The sequence below is a fragment of the Astyanax mexicanus genome, chromosome 16, assembly GCF_023375975.1.
Source record: "Astyanax mexicanus isolate ESR-SI-001 chromosome 16, AstMex3_surface, whole genome shotgun sequence".
Classification (NCBI taxonomy): domain Eukaryota; kingdom Metazoa; phylum Chordata; class Actinopteri; order Characiformes; family Acestrorhamphidae; genus Astyanax; species Astyanax mexicanus.
The window spans coordinates 23,334,372-23,359,819 of NC_064423.1; the positions used below are offsets into that span (position 1 = coordinate 23,334,372).

At 39.9% G+C, this 25,448-nt stretch overlaps 1 protein-coding gene across 1 annotated transcript in view; it reads right to left on the bottom strand.

Annotated features, from left to right (window-relative positions):
• Nucleotides 1-11,837: 11,837 nt before the first annotated feature.
• tle5 (TLE family member 5, transcriptional modulator) overlaps nt 11,838-25,448 on the bottom strand; it is a 54,797-nt gene continuing 41,186 nt past the window's right edge. The window contains exons 5-7 of the mRNA XM_049465635.1: nt 24,719-24,781; nt 24,095-24,169; nt 11,838-21,563 (exon numbers count right to left, since the gene is read on the bottom strand). Coding sequence (XP_049321592.1) covers nt 21,333-21,563; nt 24,095-24,169; nt 24,719-24,781 — 369 coding nt within the window. The 3' untranslated portion in view covers nt 11,838-21,332. The remainder of the gene's footprint in view (nt 21,564-24,094; nt 24,170-24,718; nt 24,782-25,448) is intronic.

Here is a 25,448-nt window from a genome sequence, read left to right on the forward strand (position 1 = left end):
TGGTGCCAGTTCAAGGAGAAAGTCCCGCCTTTCAGGAGAAAAAGCCAATCAGCTAGCTGGTTTTGCGGAGCGCAGTTTAGTGTGCGGGAAGCCCCGCCCCTCCCCTCGCTGTGAGTTCAGGCAGCTAGTCGGAGCAGCTGTCGTTAAAACTAATCTGGATATACGGAATTTTTTCTAAAAGAAAGGTAACTAACCATGTAAACTGTGATGAGATTGTTTCTGATAGCTGGTTAAAAAGACTCTTCTCTGAATCTAAACATAAATTAAACCCACTGTGTGTTTAATAAAATACAGCTTGTGACTCAGCTTAACTTTAGAATTAGCTAGATAGATATTCAGGGTTTGAGAAAAATCTACATATATATATATATATATAATGCCCTGCCCTGATGTGCCTGATCAGCCAATAACTATCATTTCCAAACTCTATTAGTTCAGGGCTAGTTTTAGGGTTTGTTAGAATTTGTTTAAATCTCAAGTATTGTGGTAATGTATTTTAATGTAATGTAATGTATTATTTAGAAGGGGTAGAAGAGATGGTTGAGCTGGAGAGAGAGAAAATGTGGAGAGGGCTGAAATTAACTGAACTGATCAGGAGTGGACTGAACGATAGAAAGAAGTATTAATGAAAGATTATTAATTGTGTAGGCCCCTTAGGACTATTATTTACTTATGGAATATATCTGATCCATGTCCTTTTTGTAAATTTGTGCACCCTTCAATTTCAATTTTAAATCTATTAAAAAAATATATATATATATATATATATATATATATATTTTTTTTTTTTTTTTTTCCCTCGTTTGGGCTGTTGGGGCGGCGGAAAAAATCCCTTATTTTTAAGTCCAAAACTTGACAGGTATGTAATACAGATTCAGGTCATATTCACATTTCAGGCTTCCAGCCTTTAAAAAAATGTGCCAATGTGACTTTTGTGCCGACAGCATTGTTTAAATTTTATACAAACACTGTATATCAATAGATTTTTCCAGCATTACACTGAATAAACACATTATAACAGAAATGGAGAAATATTAACCTTCACCCCACCAGAGCCCCACCTACTAGATTGGTTGAAGGTCTGCCATTTCAGTCCTTTAGGTTGAGAATCTCAAACAGTGGACAACAGGATTAGCCAGCAAACTTTCTCTGATAGAAGGATCTGTATCTACTGTCCGTGGTAAGTCAGCAGAAGGGGGAATTGTAAGTACTTTTAAATAAAGATTTTTGTAGTTCTATCACAGTTACAGGGGCACTGGGTGATGTATGGGTTTATAGTCAGGGCAGGAGGAAGAGCTGAGCTGCAGCAGTGTGCCTCTGTAGGCATGTGATAGTTTTCTTTTCACCCTCCTGGTGTTGGGGCATCACTAGTGATAGGGAGAGTCCTAATGAGAGGGTTGGGTAATTGGCTGTGTGAATTGTGGAAAAAAAAAGAAAAAAAAAATAGAAATAAAATTTTAAAAAGCAATTTTTAAAGGTACAAATTATATTAACAGAAAATTGTTTGTGTTTTTTCATATAGCACAAGCTAACGCAATAGTGCGGTGAATGCTCAGCATAATCATGCTTAGGCCAGCAACAGCTTATTAGAATAAAAGTGACAGAAGCCTTAAACAGTTTATTCTGAAAGTTCTGACTGAAACTAGCAAGAGCAGAGCTGGTGAGATCTCGAGTGCTGCAACACTAGTAAATAGTCCAGGTTACTTTTATAAAGTACAGAACAATTTGAATAAAAATAACTGTACTCAGTATTGTATGTAATACAATATTCTAATCATACTGCCCAAGCCAAATAATGCACTTCTACATAGTACTATAAAGAACCTCTTTTCATTAAAATGTACAATCCAAACGTGTCAGAGCAAAAACGAGAGAGAGACAGTGAATCAGACAGTCAGACAGAAGGATGGAGAACCAAGGTAAAAAGTAGAAGAGTGAAGGTGACTTAAGAAAGTTGAGGGACTGGCAGTGAAAGACAAGGTGAGAGAAAGTTGACAGGCAGTTGAAAAGGATGTGGACAGAAAGACCGGGCTGGAGCTGATGTGGACAGTGAAAGAAAGAGAAGGAGATAAAGAGGAGGAAGAATAGAGAAGGAGGCAGAGTGAGCGAGTGTGGAGAGAGAGGAGGAGGCAGAAGGGCGCTATTGTACTCCTAGCCTGGGGTGCTTTCTTACTTCACAGACCTGCTGCATGGAGGAGGCAGTAAACGGGTGAATAAAGAATGAGAGCTGGGATGAAAGCGCTCTCCAGCAGCAGCTCGGCTTCTCCTCAGTAAACACAGCAGGACCGGGGCCGCTGGGAGAACGCTCGCTGGTCATCTGGGTCACTGCGGCTCCTCTCAGATCACTTTACTGTTTGTTCTAATGACGTCCAGAGACTCGGGTGAAGATTCGGCTGCTTCTGGGACTAAATGTGAGAGTACTTCTGATCCACTGGTCTGATCTGTGACCCAGGCACTACCAGTCCAGCTTCAGCACCTCCTTCCTGCAAGTGGTGATGCATGATGTATGAGTGAAAGTTTCAGTGCTTTTAACAGTCCAACACAAGCAAATGATGATAAACAACTTAAAACTAAAACTTCTACTTTTGCATCTGTTTTTAATCAGGATAACAATGGAACTGTGTGAGATGATTGTCTGCACTGTTATTTGCAAGTGATTAGAGCAGCTTTGCTTATCCGGACATCTCAGATGTTTCTGCATGGGTTGATCTATTCAGGGTCAGTAACTTACCTTGGGCTCTCTGTTGGACCCCCGCACTTCCATCACTATTGATTTCACGTGATCATAGTTTGGCACATAGTGAGTGAAGCAAAGGACAAACTGAAATCCAACTTGAGGGTTCAGAGCATCCACACTGAGATGAAAACCACTTACAAATGTGATTTGGATTTGATCAGTTAAATTCACAATGGCTGTTCAGACTATCAAAAATCAATCAGGATCTAAAAAGTGTTTTTGGACCAGTGCCATTTAACTAAAAGTACTTTCAATAGTATCCAGCTGCTAAACTGCAGCCGAGCCTGTGGCTGGGCTGAAGCCTGTGAATGGGCAAAGCCCCAAAAGGGCATTTTAAAGTATTTTAACTTGTAGCTGGATGGAAGCCTGTGGATGGACAGAGCCCCAGAAAGAGAATTTTAAAGTATTTTAATCTGTAGCTGGGTGGAAGCCTGTGGATGGGCGGAAGCCCCACAAAGGGCACTTTAAATGATTTTACTGCATTTTAAAGTGTTTTACACATAGCCACAAGCCTGTGGACGGGCAAAGCTCCAGAATGGGCATTTTGAAGCATTTTACCTGTAGCTGGGTGGAAGCCTGTGGACGGGCAAAGCCCCCAAATGGGCATTTTAAAGTGTTTTACCTGCAGATGGGTGGAAGCCTGTGGATGGGCAAAGCCCCCATATTTGCATTTTAAAGTGTTTTACCTGTAGATGGGTGAAAGCCTGTGGATGGGCAAAGCCCAAGAATGGGCATTTTAAAGCATTTTACCTGTAGCTGGGTGGAAGTCTGTGGATGGGCAAAGACCCAGAATGGGCATTTTAAAGTGGTTTAACCTGTAGCTGGGCGGAAGCCTGTGGACGGGCAAAGACCCAGAATGGGCATTTTAAAGTGTTTTAACCAGTAGCTGGGCGGAAGCCTGTGGACGGGCAAAGACCCAGAATGGGCATTTTAAAGTGTTTTAACCAGTAGCTGGGTGGAAGCCTGTGGATGGGCAAAGACCCAAAATAGGCATTTTAAAGCGTTTTAACCTGTAGCTGGGTGGAAGCCTGTGGATGGGCAAAGCCTCAGTATAGGCATTTTAAAGTGTTTTACCTGTATCTGGGTGGAAGCCTGTGGACAGGCAAAGCTTTAGAATGGGCATTTTTAAGTGTTTTACCTGTAGCTGGGTGGAAGACTGTGGACGGGCAAAAAGCTCCAGAATGGGCATTTTAAAGTGTTTTAAGCTGTAGCTGGGTGGAAGCCTGTGGATGGGCAAAGAGCTCCAGAATGGGCATTTTAAAGTGTTTTAACCTGTAGCTGGGTGGAAGACTGTGGACGGGCAAAAAGCTCCAGAAGGGGCATTTTAAAGTGTTTTAAGCTGTAGCTGGGTGGAAGCCTGTGGATGGGCAAAGCTCCAGAATGGGCATTTTAAAGTGTTTTACCTGTAGCTGGGTGGAAGCCTGTGGACGGGCAAAGCCCCACAATGGGCATTTTAAAATGTTTTATCCGTAGCTGGGTGGAAGCCTGTGGACGGGCAAAGCTCCAGAATGGGCATTTTAAAGCATTTTACCTGTAGCTGGATGGAAGCCTGTGGACAGGCAAAGCTCCAGAATGGGCATTTTAAAGCATTTTGCCTGTAGCTGGGTGGAAGCCTGTGGATGGGCAAAGCCCCTGAATGGGCATTTTAAAGCGTTTTACCTGTAGCTGGGTGGAAGCCTGTGGATGGGCAAAGCCCCAGAATGGGCTTTTTAAAGCATTTTACTTGTAGCTGAGTGGAAGCCTGTGGACGGGCAAAGCCCAAGAATGGGCATTTTAAAGCATTTTGCCTGTAGCTTAGTGGAAGCCTATGGACGGGCAAAGCCCCAGAATGGGATTTTTTAAGTGTTTTAACCTGTAGCTGGGTGAAAGCCTGTGGATGGGCAGAGCTCCAGAATGGGCATTTTAATGTGTTTTAACCTGTAGCTGTGTGAAAGCCTGTGGACGGGCAAAGCTCCAGAATGGGAATTTTGAAGCATTTTACCTGTAGCTGGGTGGAAGCCTGTGGATGGGCAAAGCCCCGGAAAGAGAATTTTAAAGCATTTTACCTGTAGCTGGGTGGAAGCTTGTCAACAGGCAAAGCATCAAAATGGGCATTTTAAAATGTTTTACCTGTAGCTGGGTGGAAGCCTGTGGATGGGCAAAGACCCAAAATAGGCATTTTAAAGCGTTTTAACCTGTAGCTGGGCGGAAGCCTGTGGATGGGCAAAGCCTCAGTATAGGCATTTTAAAAGTGTTTCACCTGTAGCTGGGTGAAAGGCTGTGGACGGGCAAAGCCCCGGAAAGAGAAATTTAAAGCATTTTACCTGTAGCTGGGTGGAAGCCTGTGAATGGGCAAAGCCTCAGAATGGGCATTTTAAAATGTTTTACCTGTAGCTGGGTGGAAGCCTGTGGATGAGCAAAGACCCAAAATAGGCATTTTAAAGTGTTTTAACCTGTAGCTGGGTGGAAGCCTGTGGATGGGCAAAGACCCAAAATAGGCATTTTAAAGCGTTTTAACCTGTAGCTGGGTGGAAGCCTGTGGATGGGCAAAGCCTCAGTATAGGCATTTTAAAGTGTTTTACCTGTAGCTGGGTGGAAGCCTGTGGACAGGCAAAGCTTTAGAATGGACATTTTTAAGTGTTTTACCTGTAGCTGGGTGGAAGCCTGTGGATGGGCAAAGAGCTCCAGAATGGGCATTTTAAAGTGTTTTAACCTGTAGCTGGGTGGAAGACTGTGGACGGGCAAAAAGCTCCAGAATGGGCATTTTAAAGTGTTTTAAGCTGTAGCTGGGTGGAAGCCTGTGGATGGGCAAAGAGCTCCAGAATGGGCATTTTAAAGTGTTTTAACCTGTAGCTGGGTGGAAGACTGTGGACGGGCAAAAAGCTCCAGAATGGGCATTTTAAAGTGTTTTAAGCTGTAGCTGGGTGGAAGCCTGTGGATGGGCAAAGCTCCAGAATGGGCATTTTAAAGTGTTTTGCCTGTAGCTGGGTGGAAGCCTGTGGACGGGCAAAGCTCCAGAAACGGGCATTTTAAAGTGTTTTACCTGTAGCTGGGTGGAAGCCTGTGGACGGGCAAAGCCCCACAATGGGCATTTTAAAATGTTTTATCCGTAGCTGGGTGGAAGCCTGTGGACGGGCAAAGCTCCAGAATGGGCATTTTAAAGCATTTTACCTGTAGCTGGATGGAAGCCTGTGGACAGGCAAAGCTCCAGAATGGGCATTTTAAAGCATTTTGCCTGTAGCTGGGTGGAAGCCTGTGGATGGGCAAAGCCCCTGAATGGGCATTTTTAAGCGTTTTACCTGTAGCTGGGTGGAAGCCTGTGGATGGGCAAAGCCCCAGAATGGGCTTTTTAAAGCATTTTACTTGTAGCTGAGTGGAAGCCTGTGGACGGGCAAAGCCCAAGAATGGGCATTTTAAAGCATTTTGCCTGTAGCTTAGTGGAAGCCTATGGACGGGCAAAGCCCCAGAATGGGATTTTTTAAGTGTTTTAACCTGTAGCTGGGTGAAAGCCTGTGGATGGGCAGAGCTCCAGAATGGGCATTTTAATGTGTTTTAACCTGTAGCTGTGTGAAAGCCTGTGGACGGGAAAAGCTCCAGAATGGGAATTTTGAAGCATTTTACCTGTAGCTGGGTGGAAGCCTGTGGATGGGCAAAGCCCCGGAAAGAGAATTTTAAAGCATTTTACCTGTAGCTGGGTGGAAGCTTGTCAACAGGCAAAGCATCAAAATGGGCATTTTAAAATGTTTTACCTGTAGCTGGGTGGAAGCCTGTGGATGGGCAAAGACCCAAAATAGGCATTTTAAAGCGTTTTAACCTGTAGCTGGGCGGAAGCCTGTGGATGGGCAAAGCCTCAGTATAGGCATTTTAAAAGTGTTTCACCTGTAGCTGGGTGAAAGGCTGTGGACGGGCAAAGCTCCAGAATGGGAATTTTGAAGCATTTTACCTGTAGCTGGGTGGAAGCCTGGGGATGGGCAAAGCCCCGGAAAGAGAAATTTAAAGCATTTTACCTGTAGCTGGGTGGAAGCCTGTGAATGGGCAAAGCCTCAGAATGGGCATTTTAAAATGTTTTACCTGTAGCTGGGTGGAAGCCTGTGGATGGGAAAAGCCCCAAAATGGCATTTTAAAGTGTTTTCCTTTAGCTCTGTGGAAGCCCCAAAGTGGACATTTTAAATGATTTTATTTATTTGTCTTGTTTTGCATTTGTCATTTATTTTAATTACAGTATTTTAATTAATGCAGGGGTCAGTTTACCCAGAATCCACCATCAGCTCGCTGCAGTGAGTGAGCTGGCAGCCAGCCAACACTGGAGCAATGGGAGTACTTACCACGGGGTATTACACACACTGGCACCATGCACTGTGCTACTGTACTGGGTATTGGTAGTAGAAGTTAAATTTCTCTATCATGAAATCATCACCACACACACACACACACACACTCTATACAAATACTCTATAGATTAAGTGTTGCAGTTGATGTAACATACAGCATGCAGGCTAGAAACACAGCAGACAACAGTGTAGCTGTAGTCTGACTGTAGCAAAGTCAATTAGATATAGAGCGGACCTAGAGCACAGGATACTGAGGTTAAACAGTCAGAACAGAGCTGATACCAGTATAAAGCAATGCTAGAGCATAGAGCAGCTATTACTATATGTTTCATAGTGTATAGGATATTATAAAAAAGGTATAAGCATACAGCAGCTATGGAGCTTGCAAACAACAGTTATTGAAGGGACACTAAAAGCTACAGAGCAGCTTTGAGTTAAGACAAAACAGACTATACATTTCAATATGGAGTGACACTAGCATGGCATAGCCATGAGAGTTACCCTGTAAGTTACTCTTAAGTGAAAATATTCAGTCAAATATGTAAAGCAGATATAGAGCAACATTACCAGCTATTATTCTCCACAATTAGAAATAAACATAAAGTAGCCAACAACACCGCTCTTTCAGATTAAGAGAAATCTTAGCATGGCTAAGCCATTATTTTCACAAAGAGATATAGAGAAACTTTTGCATAGAGCAGCCACCCACTTACCACACTGATGCAGACAAATACTAGCATAAAAACAGTCATTCCCCTCACAAACAGAGCAGTCTTACCATAGAGCAATCACTATTACAAACAGACATATAGAAATATTTGCATTGAGCATGCATTACTCACAAACAGATACGGAAAAATCTTTGTATAGAGCAATCACTACAATAACAAAAAATGCAAAACATTGTAGTGCAGCATAGAGCAGCAACCACACACTTACAAAGATGCAGAAAAAAACTTAGCAAAGAACAGTTGCTACAATTACAAAAAGATGCAGATAAATCTTAGCATAGAGCAGCCACAACCCACTTACAAAGAGATGCAGACAAACCTTAGCATAGAGCAGTCCCTACAATTACAAAAAGATGCAGATAAATCTTAGCATAGAGCAGTCCCTACAATTACAAAAAGATGCAGATAAATCTTAGCATAGAGCAGCCACAACCCACTTACAAAGAGATGCAGACAAATCTTAGCATAGAGCAGTCCCTACAATTACAAAATGATGCAGATAAATCTTAGCATAGAGCAGTCCCTACAATTACAAAACAATCTCACAGATATAGATACATCTTAGCATATAACAGCCATTACACTCACAAACAGATGCAGACAAATCTTAGCATAGAGCAGCTACTTTTTTAAGAGATATATAGAGCATATATTACTCTCACAGATATAGATACATGTTAGCATAGAGCAGTCATCACACTCACAAATAAATGCAGACAAATCTTAGCATCGAGCAGCTATTTTTCTCTAGGCCGCAGTGTAAAGCACGCCCTCTGTTGCTGCACGCAGGTAATGCATTTTGAGTTTGCTGTTACTTCCAATGTAATCTCAGCTCTGTTGACCTGTTCATCATGAAAATACCGTGATAACAATAAAAATACAATAAATCAAACAGCCCTTATTCCAGAGCAGCTCTTTCACCATATACTTTTCTATGCTCTTATGATTTTGCGTTATTGTGAATGAGTAACAGTGTAATGACTAAAAATGTACTCATTTTTCAGCTTTTTTTTTTTCTTTTTCAGAGACAGATGCTCCAAAATCCAACCACTGCAGACTTGGCCGGAATTTCCATACGCATGAAAGAGGAGAGAGAGAAGAGAGTGCGAGGGAGGAATAAACAGATGGAGAGAGGCTGTGTGTGTGTGTGTGTGTGTGTGTCTGTAGGGTGGGGGGGGTTAAAAAGCAGACTCAGACAGTTCTTCACCCTCGGACCATCTCTGGGAGCATCTGCAAGACACTCAGCACACAGTGTCAACACACATCATCCCTGCAGAGGACAGCCTGTGTGTGTGTGTGTACTGGCGATCAACATGTGACACACATACCACACATACAGACAGAGACAGAGAGATAGAAACAGTCATCCAGGGATAATCCCAGTGTGTGAGGAGAGAGAGAGAGAGAGAGAGAGAGAGAGAGAGAGAGAGAATAGAAAGAAATGAAGATGAAGATAAGTGGAGAGGCTACTGCTGAGAGAAGAAAAGTAGGAAGAAGAAAAAAGAAACAGAATAAGAAAGAAGATGAGTGCCATAACCTGAAGAGACAGAACAAAAGACAGAGACTGACAGAGCTAGACAGTGACGGAATGACAGGAGGAGAGGGATGGAGAGAGATGTAGAGAGAGGGAGAGCAAGAGCAGGAGAGGGATGAGAGAGAGAGAGAGACAGAGAGAGAGAGACGGAGAGAGATGAAGAGAGATGTAGAGAGAGAGCATGAGCAGGAGAGGGATGGAAAAAGAGAGAGAGAGAGAAAGAGAGAGAGAGATTGACAGCCCACGCTCCCTGGGACATGAATAAACCAGCACAGCATGTATTGCCTCTTCCACAAAAAAACGTCTCCATAATCAAGCCATAACGCAGCGAGAGAGAGATGGAGAGGGAGAGCGAGAGAGAGAGCAAGAGAGGTGAGCAAGAGCAGAAAGAATGAATGAATCAATCATGCCTAATCAGATGCTCTCTTCTTTCTTGTCCTTCTTGCTTCTTTGCTTGTTTTGCTCCCTTATGCACACTCACACACACTCTCTCTCGCTCTCTCTCTCACACACACACACACACGCACACACACACTGAGCTGTAGAGGTTAAAATAAAACACATAAATTAAAAAGCACCACGGCTGGTGTCGTGCTGGAGATGGCATCCAGACACATAAAATAGGCCACTTTCATTTTTTTTAAAGCTCAGATCCAGAGAAATCCTCAGAGAGAGAAAGTATGTGTGTGTGTGTGAGTGTGACAGTGAAAGAGAGAGAGAGTGTGTGAAAGAGGAAGAGGAAGAGAGAGAGAGAGAGAGAGAGGTGGTTACTAGCACACACTCACACAAATACATGAGCAGACTGCCAGTCAAGACCCAAAGCACAAACACCAGAATGGAGGGCGCTTGTGTGTGTGTGTGTGTGTGTACTGAAGGTGTTTTTAGAGAAGGTGGACTGGTGATACTATTTTTGGTTTCATAAAGACTCATGTTTAAATGATAAGAGTTTATCAGATAAAGTGACAGTTCTTAATGCATTTCAAAGCAACATTATGTAACATTATGTTACCTCAAAATAAGAAACTGGAGTCAATCACAGACATGTAAAAAGACACTGGAGATGAACTAGTATTGTGTCCAATGACTTTTGCCATGTCCCATGGAAGATAAGGAGTGCTGCAGGATTAAATTGTTGCGCGGCCTCATGCCATTATACAATTTAAGTGTGTGATTTCACTTTTCTCTAGCCGGTCACAATCATTACCACTCACTGTGCTGTCCACTATGGGTGGTAAACCCCTATAAGATATATTCCTGTTACACATGCAACACTATGAATCGAGGAATATTAAATGCCCACAAAGCATTGGAAAAGGAATGCCCAATCTATCTGGCACCCACTACCAGGCCTCGTTCCAATCCAACTCTGATATGGAACATCAAATTCGCTATGCTTTACTCAGTGCTTTAAACCAGGTGTGGGCAATTCCAGTCCAATTCCAATTTCAGAGGAGTAGGTGTTTCACATCACACACCTCAATAATCAATTCTAATTTTTTGGCTCAGATCGGATTGGACACATCCACAAAATTTGATCTATGAAATGCAAAAAAAAAAAAAAGAAAAAAAAAAAAGAAAGAATTGGATTTGAATCATTTCAGTTTGGTAATGTGGACGTAACTTCAGAACAGTTTCCTACAGTCCTGAAGCTTTAATTAATGATCATAAATCAGGTGTGCTGGGAAGCCAAAAGCGTTTGCCAGGAAAAGGACTCAGGAACCTTGACCTGGAGTAAGGAAACCAGAGAACTCCGCTCTTGATACACTTACTATTCAGCAACTAATTCAAACTTAATATGTAATTTACATGTGAGAAATTTACGCAGGCCCACATACAGTTCCATGAAAAAGTATTTGCTCCCTTACAGATTAATTTTGTTTTTGCTTTCCCCCTTCATACTCAGATTTTCCAGGTTCTGAAACAAACTTTAATATCAGACAAATATACCCTGAGTATACAAGAAGCTGTTTTCCACCCATCAATTCATTGATTGTAAGCTCAGGCGTACTTGGGTTTTGCAGCAGGACAATGAACCAATGCAAAAAAGCAAGTTCCCTTGAGAAAAAAAATAATAAACTGAAGTCAAAGACAGATTGAGATGCTGTTGCATGACCTTCAACATGCCACTCATGCTCAAAACCCTTTAATGTGGCTGAATTAAAATAATTCTGTAAAGAAGGCCAGATTTCTCCACAGCACTGTGAAAGGCTCATTGCCAGTAATCGGTAAAGCTTGATTACAGTTGTTGCTGCCAAGTTATTAAAATTTTAGGAGAAAATACTTTTTTTCAAGTAGGACCAGGTTTGTTTGAATAATTGTTATTCCCTTAATAAATGAAATAGTCGTTTAAAAACTGATCTTTATATTTATTCAGGTTATCTTCGTCTGATATTTAAATGTATTTGGGGCAAATACTATTTAGCAGAACTGTATATTTGGTTTTAACGGATTTTAATAGGTTTTTTTTAAGAAAAATGTCACTCGCACTCATTCACTCATCCTGACACAAAGAAAACATCAGCGTCTTGTTTTCTCCACTGTTCTGATTGATTTTATTTGTAAGGCACCAGAAGCATTTCCTTACTGCAGAAATATCCATTTATCTAGAGTAAAATGTTCTTTTTTTGTGTTAATATTTCATCTTTAAGCTATTGTATAACAGTTATTTTTGCACTTCAGGTTGTACAATATACAGAAAATAAAAGTTCTTAAAAAATGACCTTTACAAAGCTCAAAATGCTTACAATGCTTTATGCAAATGACCAAGCAAAGGGCAAGCGATGATTTGGAAAGGGGAGGCTGAGAAGGGGCGGGGTTTAGGAGGGCATTTTAACCTCTTCATAAATGCAATCACCTGATCCATCCATGCTTTGGTCATGCATGTGTTCTTCACTGGCAAACTGTTGCTGGATTGGACAAGTTTTACAAAATGCTGACAAAAGTCTTATTCAACCTCATAAAAAAAAAAAATCACATTAACCTTATAATATTGGCCTAACATTGATTAATTAAATGGTCCAGTTCAGCAGAATTTAGTACAGACGTTCCCATTAAAGACTACTACAGCTCCACTGCAACCAGAGTCTACAAACTGTATGAACAACAGTCTACAATCAGAAATCAATCACAGTTCAACACTTGCCTGTATATAACGTCTATTGTATATAAAGACTGAGATTGGCCATGCCTGATCAGAATCATGTTCATTCTGTGAAAATATACCAATCAGCCATAACAATAAAACCACTTACGTAAAATACAACAAACAAAAACACTGGTGCAACTAAACAGTCATTTTCTATTTTTTTTGTTATAGATAAACCATAAAAATGTAAGGGCCAAATTGTGATGACTGTAGACGACAGGGACAATGCATCTCCAAAACATCAGGCAGGTCTTGTGAAGGGTTCCCAGACTGTAGTGCTCAGTACCCACCAAAACGTCCAGCGAGGAAGGACAAGCAGTGATCTGATGACAAGGTCATGAGCACTGAAGACTTACTGGCCTCATTTCCACTGCAGGGCTGAACGGTTCTGAGTGGGTCTGAGCTTGGAGGATAACCGTTCCGGCAGCTTTTCCACATGGACACGGTTTGGCACGACATGCTCACAATCCGTGTGGAGCCTGGTTTTCTCAGCATGGTTAGCAAACCATACCTGGGGACAAAAAGCATTTTGGTGGGATTGCTTAATGATGTAGAGATCCACTGATTGGGTCCACATTTGCGCCACCTTTGAGCTAAAAAAGATCTGGGTTTTTTATATAACTTCAATACAGAAAAAAGGCGTAGCCTGCATTCGAGGAGTGTAGTCTGTGCAGCTTTACACACACAAAAAAGAAAAGGCTTCAGTTTGCTGCAAGAACTTAGTCCGGATTTAACAACTTGGTAAGAATAAAATCTGAAAAACCACAACTGGTTTGGGTTTGGACAACTAAGGCCCAATTCCATTTCACCCCTTGGCCCAATCATGTAGCCCTCTGTTTTGCATGTTCACACCTAGTGTAGGATGTGCCAATTCTTGTTATGCTTGAGGTGTAGGGGAAAGTGTTATGGCTACAAGGTCCTTTAAACTGGGATTATGAGAATCACTGGCAAAATGGCGGCACAAGCGAGCAAAAAAAACAATAAGCATAAAAATTGCTATAGCTTGTCTCAGTAACTATCTAGCTAACTATCTAGCTAGCTAACTGCAGCATTTAAGGTGGAACTGAAAAATTAAATAAAATAAAAGCTAATTTCAGCTCCCCATCACAGAGGAATTAAGGTACGGACAATAATAATAATTATTTGCTGTATCACCAGTCCTATTTTTGAAGACATACAATGTCCTAAAGTTGATTAGTTAATCAGCAGCTTGGTTGCTGAACTTTAGCGCTCCACTGTTAGCTGTTATATATCTGTATTGGGTGCTTTAAAGGGTTTGTACCAATCCTTAAAGGGAAGATTTCAACCCTTCCCCATGTAACTCGGTTCCAAGGGGAAATCTTTCACTCAAACACAAGGGGCACAAAAGAGAAATAGGATTGGGCCAAAGATGCCCCAGGGATGAACACCTAAAATATTGGGTTATGTTGCTACATATATATAAAATACTGTATATATATATATATATATATATATATATATATATATATATATATATATATATATATATATATATATATATATATATATATATATATAAAGTGGCTGACATTACATGTAGCAAAGATAAAAAAAAATAAAATAAAAATCCATAATAACCAGTTTGATTCACATCTCCATTTTTGGTCCACATTTCCATTTAAGGGTACCATGCACCCTTAAGCCATATCCAGACAAGACTAGTTTCTCAGGTGGTCCTGGGGTAATTTTCTCTTTTGATAAAATAACTATTTGTTCACTGCCACTCACCATGATTACACTTTGGGCGCATGTTTCCACGGAGATCTACATCCACAACGAGTGGAAATGGAGGAGCTACTGAACGTGATGTCGTGACCGAGAAAGCCAATAAAAATAAAAAAATTTTAAAAAGCTAGAAAAAAACTAACAGGTCCTCCTGTTTTTTTCAATTGCAGTCCTGATGCAAGAGTTTTATCACTGAGTAGAAGTGTGAAATATTTTTCACAGATGTCCCCCTGAGAAAATAATCCCATCCGCATAGGGCTTTAGCGTTTAAACATTTGGCCCTGCAGTGGAGAGAAACCATTGGAGTTCCACCTCATAACCTCAAAACAGGACTTAACTTACAGAATGCGTTTGTGTTGCCAACATTATTCTTGGATTCAGATACAACAGGATACCTTTACAGGTACTATGAAGCAATATCATACCTCAACATGGCTGATCGGGCAAGGTGGTTTTAATGTTGTGGCTGATTGGTGCACGTCACATCCTCTACAGACTCACAGTTTCGCACATTCCAAAGCATAAGCATAGCTATGGCATATTTTGGGCACTTTCTCAGTAGGTTGAATGTTGTTTTTCTTCATGTTTCATAAAGCTTGTCCAACTTTCTCCCAGCAGCTGCTATAAAAGAACACATCAGCAGGCAGAGCACGGACAGATCAACTGTTAGCAAAGTCCAAACTCTCAAAACACAGATGCATCCACTGACAAGAAGCTTGCTTTCGCTTTTTGTAGAGCGGTACACACATACTGTACATCATCTACTGTAACCGACTGCCTCCATAAGAGTAATACATTTCAATGGTCTGGATCTGAATCTCATAGTTTGAGTTCTAAGTTCTCTGTATTAGGTAACAAATATTCATATAAACACACACACACACTAATAGCAGGCATTTTAGAAAAGAAAACAACTGCATTGCAGACAAAGCGCAAGTAGCACACCACACTCATTCAGTTCAACAGTAGCGCTGTGGATGATACAGTTCAGTTCTTGCGGTAGAACCACTATCATTCAGACACACTATATGGCCAAATGTTTGCAGACACCTCTTCTAATGAATGCTGATACATAAAAAGCTTAATCCCTATTCCCTGTAGTCCAGTTAAAGATGTGGAATTGTGGACCTGTTGGTCTGGCTTAATGGTGCTCCATCCAATTCTTTTGAGACAGTTACTCCAAAAAAAAGCACATAAAAGGATATTAAGCAGTAGGTGTTCCAATACTTTTGTCCATATAGTGTATTTGCCGATGAAATCCACCAGAACATCTCAAGAAGACATAATTCTTCACGTAAAAACTACAAAGCAGAATATCAGGGCATGTTTTGATGATGCAGTGTTGCCATAATAATAAATGCACTGGATCATGCCGCACGAGATCAAGCTGATAAAGTCGATAAATTGTGCACCGTCCCTTTAAGGAACAGCCCATGCCCAAATATGTTGTGTGCAAAATCACAGGCAAATGTTTAATAGGATCAATGGAAACTGTAAATCTACGGCAAATCCAAAAATCACCGCTTATATACAGACATTTAGAGACAGATCTAAAGCACCCACATGATCGCAACAAAACCAACTGAAGGAATTTATATATACACTGTATGTGTGTACACTGTACGTATATATATAAAACACAGCAGAACTGATGAATACAATAAGGTAAATGCCACAAGCACATATGCACAAGGTGCACCTGAAATTATTAAGCTTTTTAAACAAACAAACAAACAAAAAAACTAAGAAGAAAAGAAGACACATTGTTACTGCCATTTTGCACAGTGACAAACAGAGAGAGAAGGAGTTTCCATATACAGACAGAATATGAATATGTGTAGAGCGGGGCACAACCTAACACAGAGTAACTAATACTCTAGAATTATTGGTTTAGCTTATTTAAATCCCATACCACTCAGGAATTTTAAAACAGCAAATCCAAGACAGATCTGATTTTGAATTTGGAATGATGGCATTTTTATTTTGGTGCGTCTGAGCCACAAAGTGAGAACAGAAGGAGGCCTAGTTTAAATGACTGGGTTTAAATGACTGGGTTTGTAAGTGGGGTGTTCTTAAAGAGTATGTTAAACTGTTGACACTTTCACAACTTTCCATGAAAAAAGAATTCACAGTTATGCAGCGGTTTTCACACTTTTCCTTGTTGGAGTTACGCTTTTTTGATATGAGCAATCGTGCACATAATTTAACCTGCGTCAGAGATTCCTGATAACAGGGTGTTAAAAACACTATTTCAACTTTTCAAATTGGAATTCCCAGTTGAAAGGGTGTTTTCTTTGACTTTTACTAGTAAAAAAAAACAAAAAAACATCCAGAATATAAACAGATGTACAGTGTGTTGCTAATGCTGACTCATCACATAGAAATCTAACCATCCAATACATATTTTGAAAATTCCAAAATATGAACAGTGTTACTAATGTTGATGAGAGAAACCATGTGGTTTCCACAACATGCACTAAATCTGAAATTGAGAACTTAGGAGTAGGAAATCTCAGCTGAACAGGTGTTTTCCTTGTGAAATATGAACAGATGGGCTGCATGTTACTACTGATAACTGTGCCCCTTGACACTAACAGTGATGGATGGACACTGTTCCAAATTTCCAAGTAGCCATTCCCAATTAAACAGCCAATCACTAACTTTGTTTTGTTAGAAATTTCAACTTGGGGCACGGAGTGTTCCAGCGGTCTAAAGCGCTGCCACTGTGATCGGGAGACTGCTGGTTCAAATCCCGGTCATGCAGCTTGCCATCATCAGCTGCCGGAGCTGAGTAGCAGCTGAATAGGTGAGACAATTGGACAGATAAATTGGGAGAAAATAGGGGGGAAAAAAAATCAACTAAAAAAAAAAAAAAAAAAAAAAGAAATTTTGACGTATGAGTAGTGTGTTAATGTTTTTGACAATATAGGCAGCCATGTTGATTTGACACAATACTGTAAGCCTGAAATTGATAACAGTTTCAATTTTCCAAGTTGGAATTCCTAGTTAAGAGGGTGTTCTCCCAACTAAGCAGACGTTTTCCAATTGTTTGAATTGCCAAACAATGGTGTTTTTCCCCCCAATTTGTTATTAGGTCTTAATTTCAAGTTACGAGCTCAGTCACAGAATTCACTCCTGTACTTTAGCAATATCATAAAAATAGCATGGTTGTGCTCCGCTCTTACTTTTTCATAAGTGTAATTATTATACTTGCACTACATTTAACAGCCCAACATGAATGCAGTTTTATTCATTCCTGTATTTAGAAATGCAAATCAACAGTTCTTCTCTCAGTAAAAGACAGGATGCAGTGGGAACTCAAAGAACAAAAGAACAGTGATGTCCTGGAACTAAGCTCCTCAAGAGTATACCTGTTCCTGCAGTGCGGCCCTTAAAACGCTTAAGCGGAGTGATCTGTACTTCAGGTTAGTTGTGCAACACAATCTATTAGCAAACAACATTTGACTGCAGGTTATCCATCAAACAAATTGGATTAATTCACAAATCGTTCTGGCTTTTTTTTGCTCTTACCTAAGCAGCTCACACAGAGCTGATTGGACAAATGTGCATTTCATTCAGATGCACCATTAATCTTCTCCGCTCAGGAGAGGGGGGACATTTTGTGGGAAAACAGGCTTGTGTAATGACCATCAGAGAAGGCTTAAAATAGAAAAGGGGAGGGATTCCAAATCAAAGAGAGATCACGGCTGTAACAGAGCTAAGTCACTGCAAGCTTACTGCCCCCTGTTGGTCAAAAAGCTAAACTTCAGCATGGACAGAAATGGCACAAAAATGAAAGGCTGACCTTGAAATAGTTTTACTTTTACATCCACTCAAAGCATTAACTACACTTTCCCAACACACCCTGTCAGAAAATAGAGCTGCAAAATACTGAAATCACTTCCTCAAGCATATTGTGATTTCCACCACTTAATTTCAGATATCTCAGATTCTTACTGTCCCGACCAATCAGTTACAGGTTCAGATGAGGAGTATTCATGACATTCACCTCCATCAAACAGGGTAAATATTTCTGGTCAATGTTGCTGCATGATAGATTATCCAATGCATTATGACAAGATGTATCATAATTCAAAGCAAGAATTTTAGTCCATTTTATTGTATAATGACTCTTTCGACATAAAGGTGAACAAATGGCAATTTGAGTGATGCCACAGAAGAACTACATGCTGTTGCCTAAAGTAACATGTTTGAACAAGCAATCTTTGCTTGAGTTTAATTTAAAGGGCTTTTCTGTAAATGTAAGTTCTTTAATCTTCTTCTCCAATACCTTCAAACTGAAGAGAAGACTGAGGACTGGTTTTACTAAACTTTACAAAACTTTAGAAAAGCAAAAATGTAGACTGTCTGGTTGTGTTTTAGGATCAGGCTGAGAACAACTGTTTAAACCTAGAACATCTGGTCATGTCTGAGAAGCAGTTTAAAAGTTTTTAAAGATAAGAGATGTGTAATGTCTGATTATGTATAAGAACCGGTTTGAGGGCCACTGTTTAAATGTTAAAAGGAACATCTGGGGATATCTGAGGATTGGTTTGAGGATTAAGTCTAAAGAACTGGTTCCCAATTTGGGTTCCAGACTGGTAAGATGACATAAAAGGGATCAAGCAAAAATGTGGGCTGTCTAGGGGTCCAGTAAAACAGTGTCAGAACCACACACCCAAATAAATTGTGGATCTTCTATGGCATCACACCAAGGAATCCTTTCCTCACATGTATGTTTAAGAGTGTAGAATTCAGTTCAGGCCTGTTGTAAAAGAACAAAGAAAATAAAGTGTGCTCTACGATTCTGTCACTAAAACAGGGGTTTCTGGGGCCTCATTCAACACACAATTCTGAACGTCTTTTTAGTGCTTACATCCATCTACAGGGGAAAGCTGCTTAGAAAAGGTGCTTGATGTTTCAGAAAAAAACGTTTTTTTTTTTCTCCACTTAACATAATTCCTTCCAACATATCTCTAAGGAAAACAACAAACACATTTCTTACCAAATGGACAGTAAATACTCAATACCATAAAAACAGATTCAGATTTTAAACAGCGCCCCCTTTCACTTGGTGAAAGGACGAGCTGTTTGGCTAGCATCTTAGCAGCGCTAACTAAACGCTCTCTGTCTACGACAGCGAGAGAGACCAACACTTTTTCATAATCCATACAAGCATTAGAAAACAAGTAAACATGTACCTGTATATAAAGAGGGATCAGACCGATTTTAATCTCTGTTCAGGTTAGTTAGTTCTTCACTATTAGCAATCTAAAATCCCTCAGTCTGGCATTATGCTCATATACCGATTTAAAGGAATGTTCCAAAGAGAATCCAACCTGATCTCCTTAAAGAGTGTGTAGCGTACAATCAGTCACCAAAGACACAAGTCTTATCAAGGGATCATATGAACTTAGAAATATAGATGAAAACAATAATAAAAACATGTGGATTGAAAATACTAGTTGCTGAATTCAATTAGGTATTCTCTAGTCAAAGGTACCTGTAAATGAAGCTGCAAATCTGTATCATTCTTTTAAAAATGTGATGAATATTCCAGAGGGAACAATTTGTTGTAATTCATTATCAGCATAAAGGGTGGAGTTTTTACAAGCGTCTGCCTGTAATAAGAAACGAAAATGAAAAAAAAGCAAACTGAACTGCTTTCTAAGCATTTGAAAATTATGATATTTATGTTTACATATACATGGGACAAGTTACATAAAAAAAATCCATTAAAAATGTTAAGAAAATTAAATGTATGCCTGTTCTGTATGAAATATTAACTCTGGTCCCATATTTTACGTAACACTTTTCCAAATAGGAAAGAAATGTTGCAAGGAACAAAATGTAGTGGAAACTAGTAAAATTAATTTTCGTTCAGTTAATAACTTGTTTGCATAACTTAATATAACTTGGAACAAAAATAAAATGCTGCCTCTAACAGGAATAGACTGTTCGCCTGTTATCACGGTAAAACATTGATTTTTAAAGACCAATTGGATTTACCAAAATATTAACCTTTTTTTTTCTCAAAACATTGCACCCACCAATCTATAGCTCCTAATAAAAAAGTTCTGCCAGCTGAAATAGTCCAAATTCACATTTTATCACTAGTTAGTCAATAAAACAGTTCACCTCTACATACTGAAGTGCTTTTGAGAAAGAAATGATCAATTTAGGTTACAGCCAATGGGGGTTCTATATGTGCTTTTTCTATCAGTGGATTTTTTTATATAAATATATACATGTATATATCTAATAAAAGTAGTGTTTTGTCTGTATTTTGCACTTCAGATGTAACTCACTTTACAGGAACATGCCACAATTGTCTGTGGTAATCAATGGTACAATACAGATGCAGCCCATAGAGATAAAATTGGAAAATATTGGAGCATTCCTTTAAAGCACAACAGAACATTTAAAGGACCAATAAGCCTTTTCCTCAATTCCTGTTCAACTGTTCCTTACAGAAGAGGAATTAGACCCCCGCCAGATCACTGTGGAGAGGAGACTTCATATATCCCCTCTCTACTGTCATTAATTACCGGTGATGTGATTCATTTCAGCTTATTGCTCCTTTAAACGTTGTTAAGTGGAAGAAGGAGCTGAAGGGGAGTCGCTTTAGCAGAAGGAAAGGAGGGGAAATGCTCAAAAAAACACTAAGCTCAAAGAAACACTGACGGTGCCTCAGTGGAGCAGGCTGGCCATGCTGAAATGAGGCAGAATGTGGAATATATTATACATATAGATATATATACATACACTCAGACTGTAATGACTGCTGCAAAATAACCAAAATATATATAATAATAATAAAATAGAAAAAAAAAGAAAGAAAAAAAAAAACGTTTGCATACTTCGAAAAAGGTGGCCTGATGAATATAAAGCTAATGGAATGATGTGGAACAAATGATACTGGGTCAAAAACACAACCGCCATTTATAGCAATGAGGAGCAAGATAAGAGGGCTGAAGAACGAAAGAAAGAAAAGGAAAGAAAGGAAGAAAAAAAAGAAGAAAGAAAGGAAAGAAAGAAAGAAAGAAAAAGAAAGACAGAAGGACAGACAGCCTCCACTGTACAGTAAGCGCTGGAGGATGAGGGGACAGAGGGATAGAGGATTGATGCTTTAGTCGGATTTGTCTCCGTCCTCCTCGCGGTGGCTGTCCGAGGCGTCCCGTGCGCTCTTGTCCTCCTTGGCCAGCTGGGCCTGCGAGGCCAGGATGCTGGAGAGAGAGAAGAGGCCGGAGCTGGACGTGACGGCGGGCAGACCGGCTGGCTGACTCAGCCCTAGAGGCAGAGGGGTCATGGGCAGGGCCAGACCCTGCAGCTGAGAGAGCTGGTGGGCCTGGAGCTGCTGCTGCAGGAGCAAAAGAGACAACTGTAAACATGTGTAAGGCGCATCGAATTATAAGGCGCATTTTAAGAGACACTATAAGAAACTTATAATTCAGCAGGTCTCACCTCTGGGTGGTGGTAGGGGGAATAGCTAACTAAGTTAAGTAAAGCTAAGCTAAGTAAACAAAACTGTAATAAAAAAAGACTTTCTTTTAAAGTCAAATGAGTGCTGGATGTTAATTTACACAGATTTCTCTCCTGAAAACTGTTTATTTGGGTGAGTAAAGTGCTTCCGTTTATTTACACTAAGCTTAGATTCCTAATTTCTCCAGCACTAAGGCTAAAGCATTAGTATTATCAGCTAAACGATGCCCTACATCGCTACACTGAGGAACCCTGAGTGCTCTGATAAGCCAGGGCGATATTAGCTATCAGTTCATCCCACGTAGCTTGTTTTAACACGGTAAACACGCAGGCTACAGTCCGATATACTTGCTTTTGTGTAATGCTAATCCTGCTCCAGCAGGGCTAGCCGGGATTAGCAGCAGGCTACAGGCCGATAATACTCACCTCTGAACGGGGAAATATACGTTAGTGGCTAATGAAAATGCTACTCCAGCCTCAGTACTGGAGAACTAAACTAAAACTCCTGCATAACACTGTACTTCAGCAGAGCGGCTTTACTGCTCCTTATAACCTGACTGGTAAAATTCATAAATAAGGCGCACCAGATTAAAAGGCGCACTGGTGATTTTTGAGAAAATTAAAGAATTTAATAGTGTGAAAAATACGGTACACACACTGCTGTTCAGTGGGTTCATCACCATTCAAATTTGGTCAGATCCCTGAACTCTAAAATCCAATGAAACAAAAACAAAACAGACCAAATGTAGCATTTGCATTTTAGTTTTTGCCATTTTCACATATGAACTAGTAAAAATCGACAGAAAATCTGGTACGGTCAATTCTCACCCTTTTATACCTGTAGTGTACAGTCAGGTATTTAATGTCAGATATGTTCTTATAACAGAAAATGTACTGTGTTGTTTAGACAAGAGGCGTTGCCTGTGTAGCCATGACATTATGCAAACAGTACTCTGCAGAAATAGCATAGGACCTTGATTTTTGTGTCAGCCACACAAGATTTCTCAACACCAGTTCTATTGTGAATTCTCCTGTAAAAATTACCTGCTCTAAAATCAGGGTAAATAGGGTCATTGTCATGCTGCATGAACTGCAGTCAACAGTTTTTGTATGCATGTAGTTCATGAACAGATTCTGTAATATTCACTTGTAGAATTAGCTGGAACAATCCTTTTTAAGGTTTTACATACCTATCAACAAAGATTCATTTATTTGACCAAACGTCTGGATTCATCTATCTTCCATTAGGCTTTTGGATTATCCACGTTCTGAACAAACTTCACATGTGCAGCAGCAGCAGTGTTCAGCACTTTTTGAAGAACAGTAGCTTCCTTTTTTCTATCCTGCCATGTGCATTGATCTTTTTCAGTGTCTGTCTGATGGGAGTCATGAACATTGACATTATCTAATGCAAGTGAGGCCTGTAGGTCTTCAAATGTTACCCTGGGGTTCTTCGTGACTTCATATAAAAAAGCTTACTGTGCTCTTGAAATGATTTTTGCTAGACTCTCGCTCTTTGGGAAAGAAACAGTGGAGTTGAATTTCCTCTATTTGTAAATGATCTGGATCATTAGTAGGCTGTAGGAGGGAAACCTCTTTATAAAATCTCTGGAATATAATCAAGAGAAAGATGGATGATCACAAGCCATCAAACCAAGCTGAACTGCTTGAATTTTTGCATCAGGAGTAAAGGCATAAATTTATCCAAAAGCACTGTGTAAGACTGTTGGAGGAAAACATACCAAAACCAGGGTTGTACCACCAAATATTGATTTCTAAAACTTAATTAAAATATAAACATGTTTTCTTTGTATGTTATTTTAGCTATTTCTCATTTTCTGCAAATAAATGCTCTAAACGACAATATTTTCATTTGGAATTTGGGAGAAATTTTGTCCGTAGTTTATACAAACTGATTCAGAAACTGAAGTGGTCTCCTATTTTTTTCCAGAGCTGTAACAAATGCAGATATATAACTACATAAATATAAATATATAACTCAAGGTTTCAATGTATGTATGGTTGGACAATATCGTGGATATTGTCAGCACTTCTAGAACACTGACTAATCTGTTTGGATCATAGCAAAGGCCAATTAACAGGAATAATAAGAGAGTCTGTAAATACAAACAAACAGTGGATAATAATAACACCAGCAGCATAAATTGCCTAGTAACAAGCAGAATACCAGCCCTTATTGCTGTTATTTCATTAATTTCATTTTCTCACATGTTAATTTTCTCCCTGCTATTTTTTTTTTTACATATTCAATTGTTCTAAACACTGGATTCAATAGATCTTTTTATTTTTAAAACTGTATCAGCCAATTGCGGCATATTAGAGTCAGTATCTGTCACAACATGTTCACATCACTCATAACACTCAGGGCTTTATGAAGGTCCAGCCTACCCGGATAATGGAATTCATCTCTGGTGGGGTGACCTGTTTGGCTCTCTCGATGGCCCCCAGGACCTGCTGCTGATGCTGCAGGTCACACACACACACACACACACATTGAAAACCAGATTAGAGATGTGAACAGAATATCTCTACTCATATCATACATACCTCTCTATACACACTCATACAGGTACCACTTTTAAATAAGTCTCTATTATAAATGTTTTTTAAATATGTGTATTAACGTTATTAATTAGACTATTGAGAACTTTAAAAACCATTAATAAGCAGTTATATATAGACAGGTCAACAGTGATTTCAAACCCTAATATACACCGACTTTCATTTACTTATAAACAAAAGAATTTTAACATATTGTATCTTCTGTCTCCTTCCGCTGCATACTTGACAACATATTTACCACCAGAAATCACTTCTGTTTTAACGTAAAACTAATTTCCACACTACATTAAAATGCTGAGTGCTGTAAATAGCTGTTGCTATGAATATGGCTCAGCCCACTCTCTCCAGTCAATGTGAAGCAGTTAATGCATAGTACATGAGTTCATTCAGATAGATACTTGATTATGAGTTTAATTAAAAGGCTGCTGCATGTGCAGCCTCCATCAGTACCTCTTGAGAAAGGTAAGGCAGGACTTGAGCACAGATTGCATTTAATCTCTTCACAATTTCTGCCTGCAGAGAAACAAACAAAAACACACACAAGTTAATTCAGTTTCATATTAGAGACATTAACACATATATATATACACACACACATACGTGTAAAATGTAATGATTTGCCATCATCATGTGTAACATGGAATATAGTGTTTTTCTATTACAGCTGATTATAGAGAGACCTGAATACACCTCCACTGTTAATGTTTTGAAATGACTGTATACAAAGCTAACCCCAGAATTAATCAACCCACCCACATACGAGCATGCACACACGCACGCGGACGCACACACACGCACGCAGCAAAAGAGGAAATTGACAGACAAGGAAAGAGAGCATAAGAGAGAGAGAGAAAAATAGTGATAGAAAATAAAAAAGAGAGGTAATATAGAAGAGCAAGAGAGAGAAAGAGCAAGAAAGAGAGAGAGAGAGAGAGAGAGGGGGGGGGCATGTATATGGGGGAGAGAGGAGACAAAGAGGAAGAAGCAGCAACGGCCCTGTATCAGTATAAGGGGAGAGGGGAGAGAGAAAGAAGGAGAGAGGGGAGAGAGAAAGAAGGAGAGAGGGGGAGAGAGAGAAAGAGGGAGAGAGGGGGAGAGACAGAAAGAAGGAGAGAGGGGGAGAGAGAGAAAGAAGGAGAGAGGGGAGAGAGAAAGAAGCAGAGAGAGGGGAGAGAGAAAG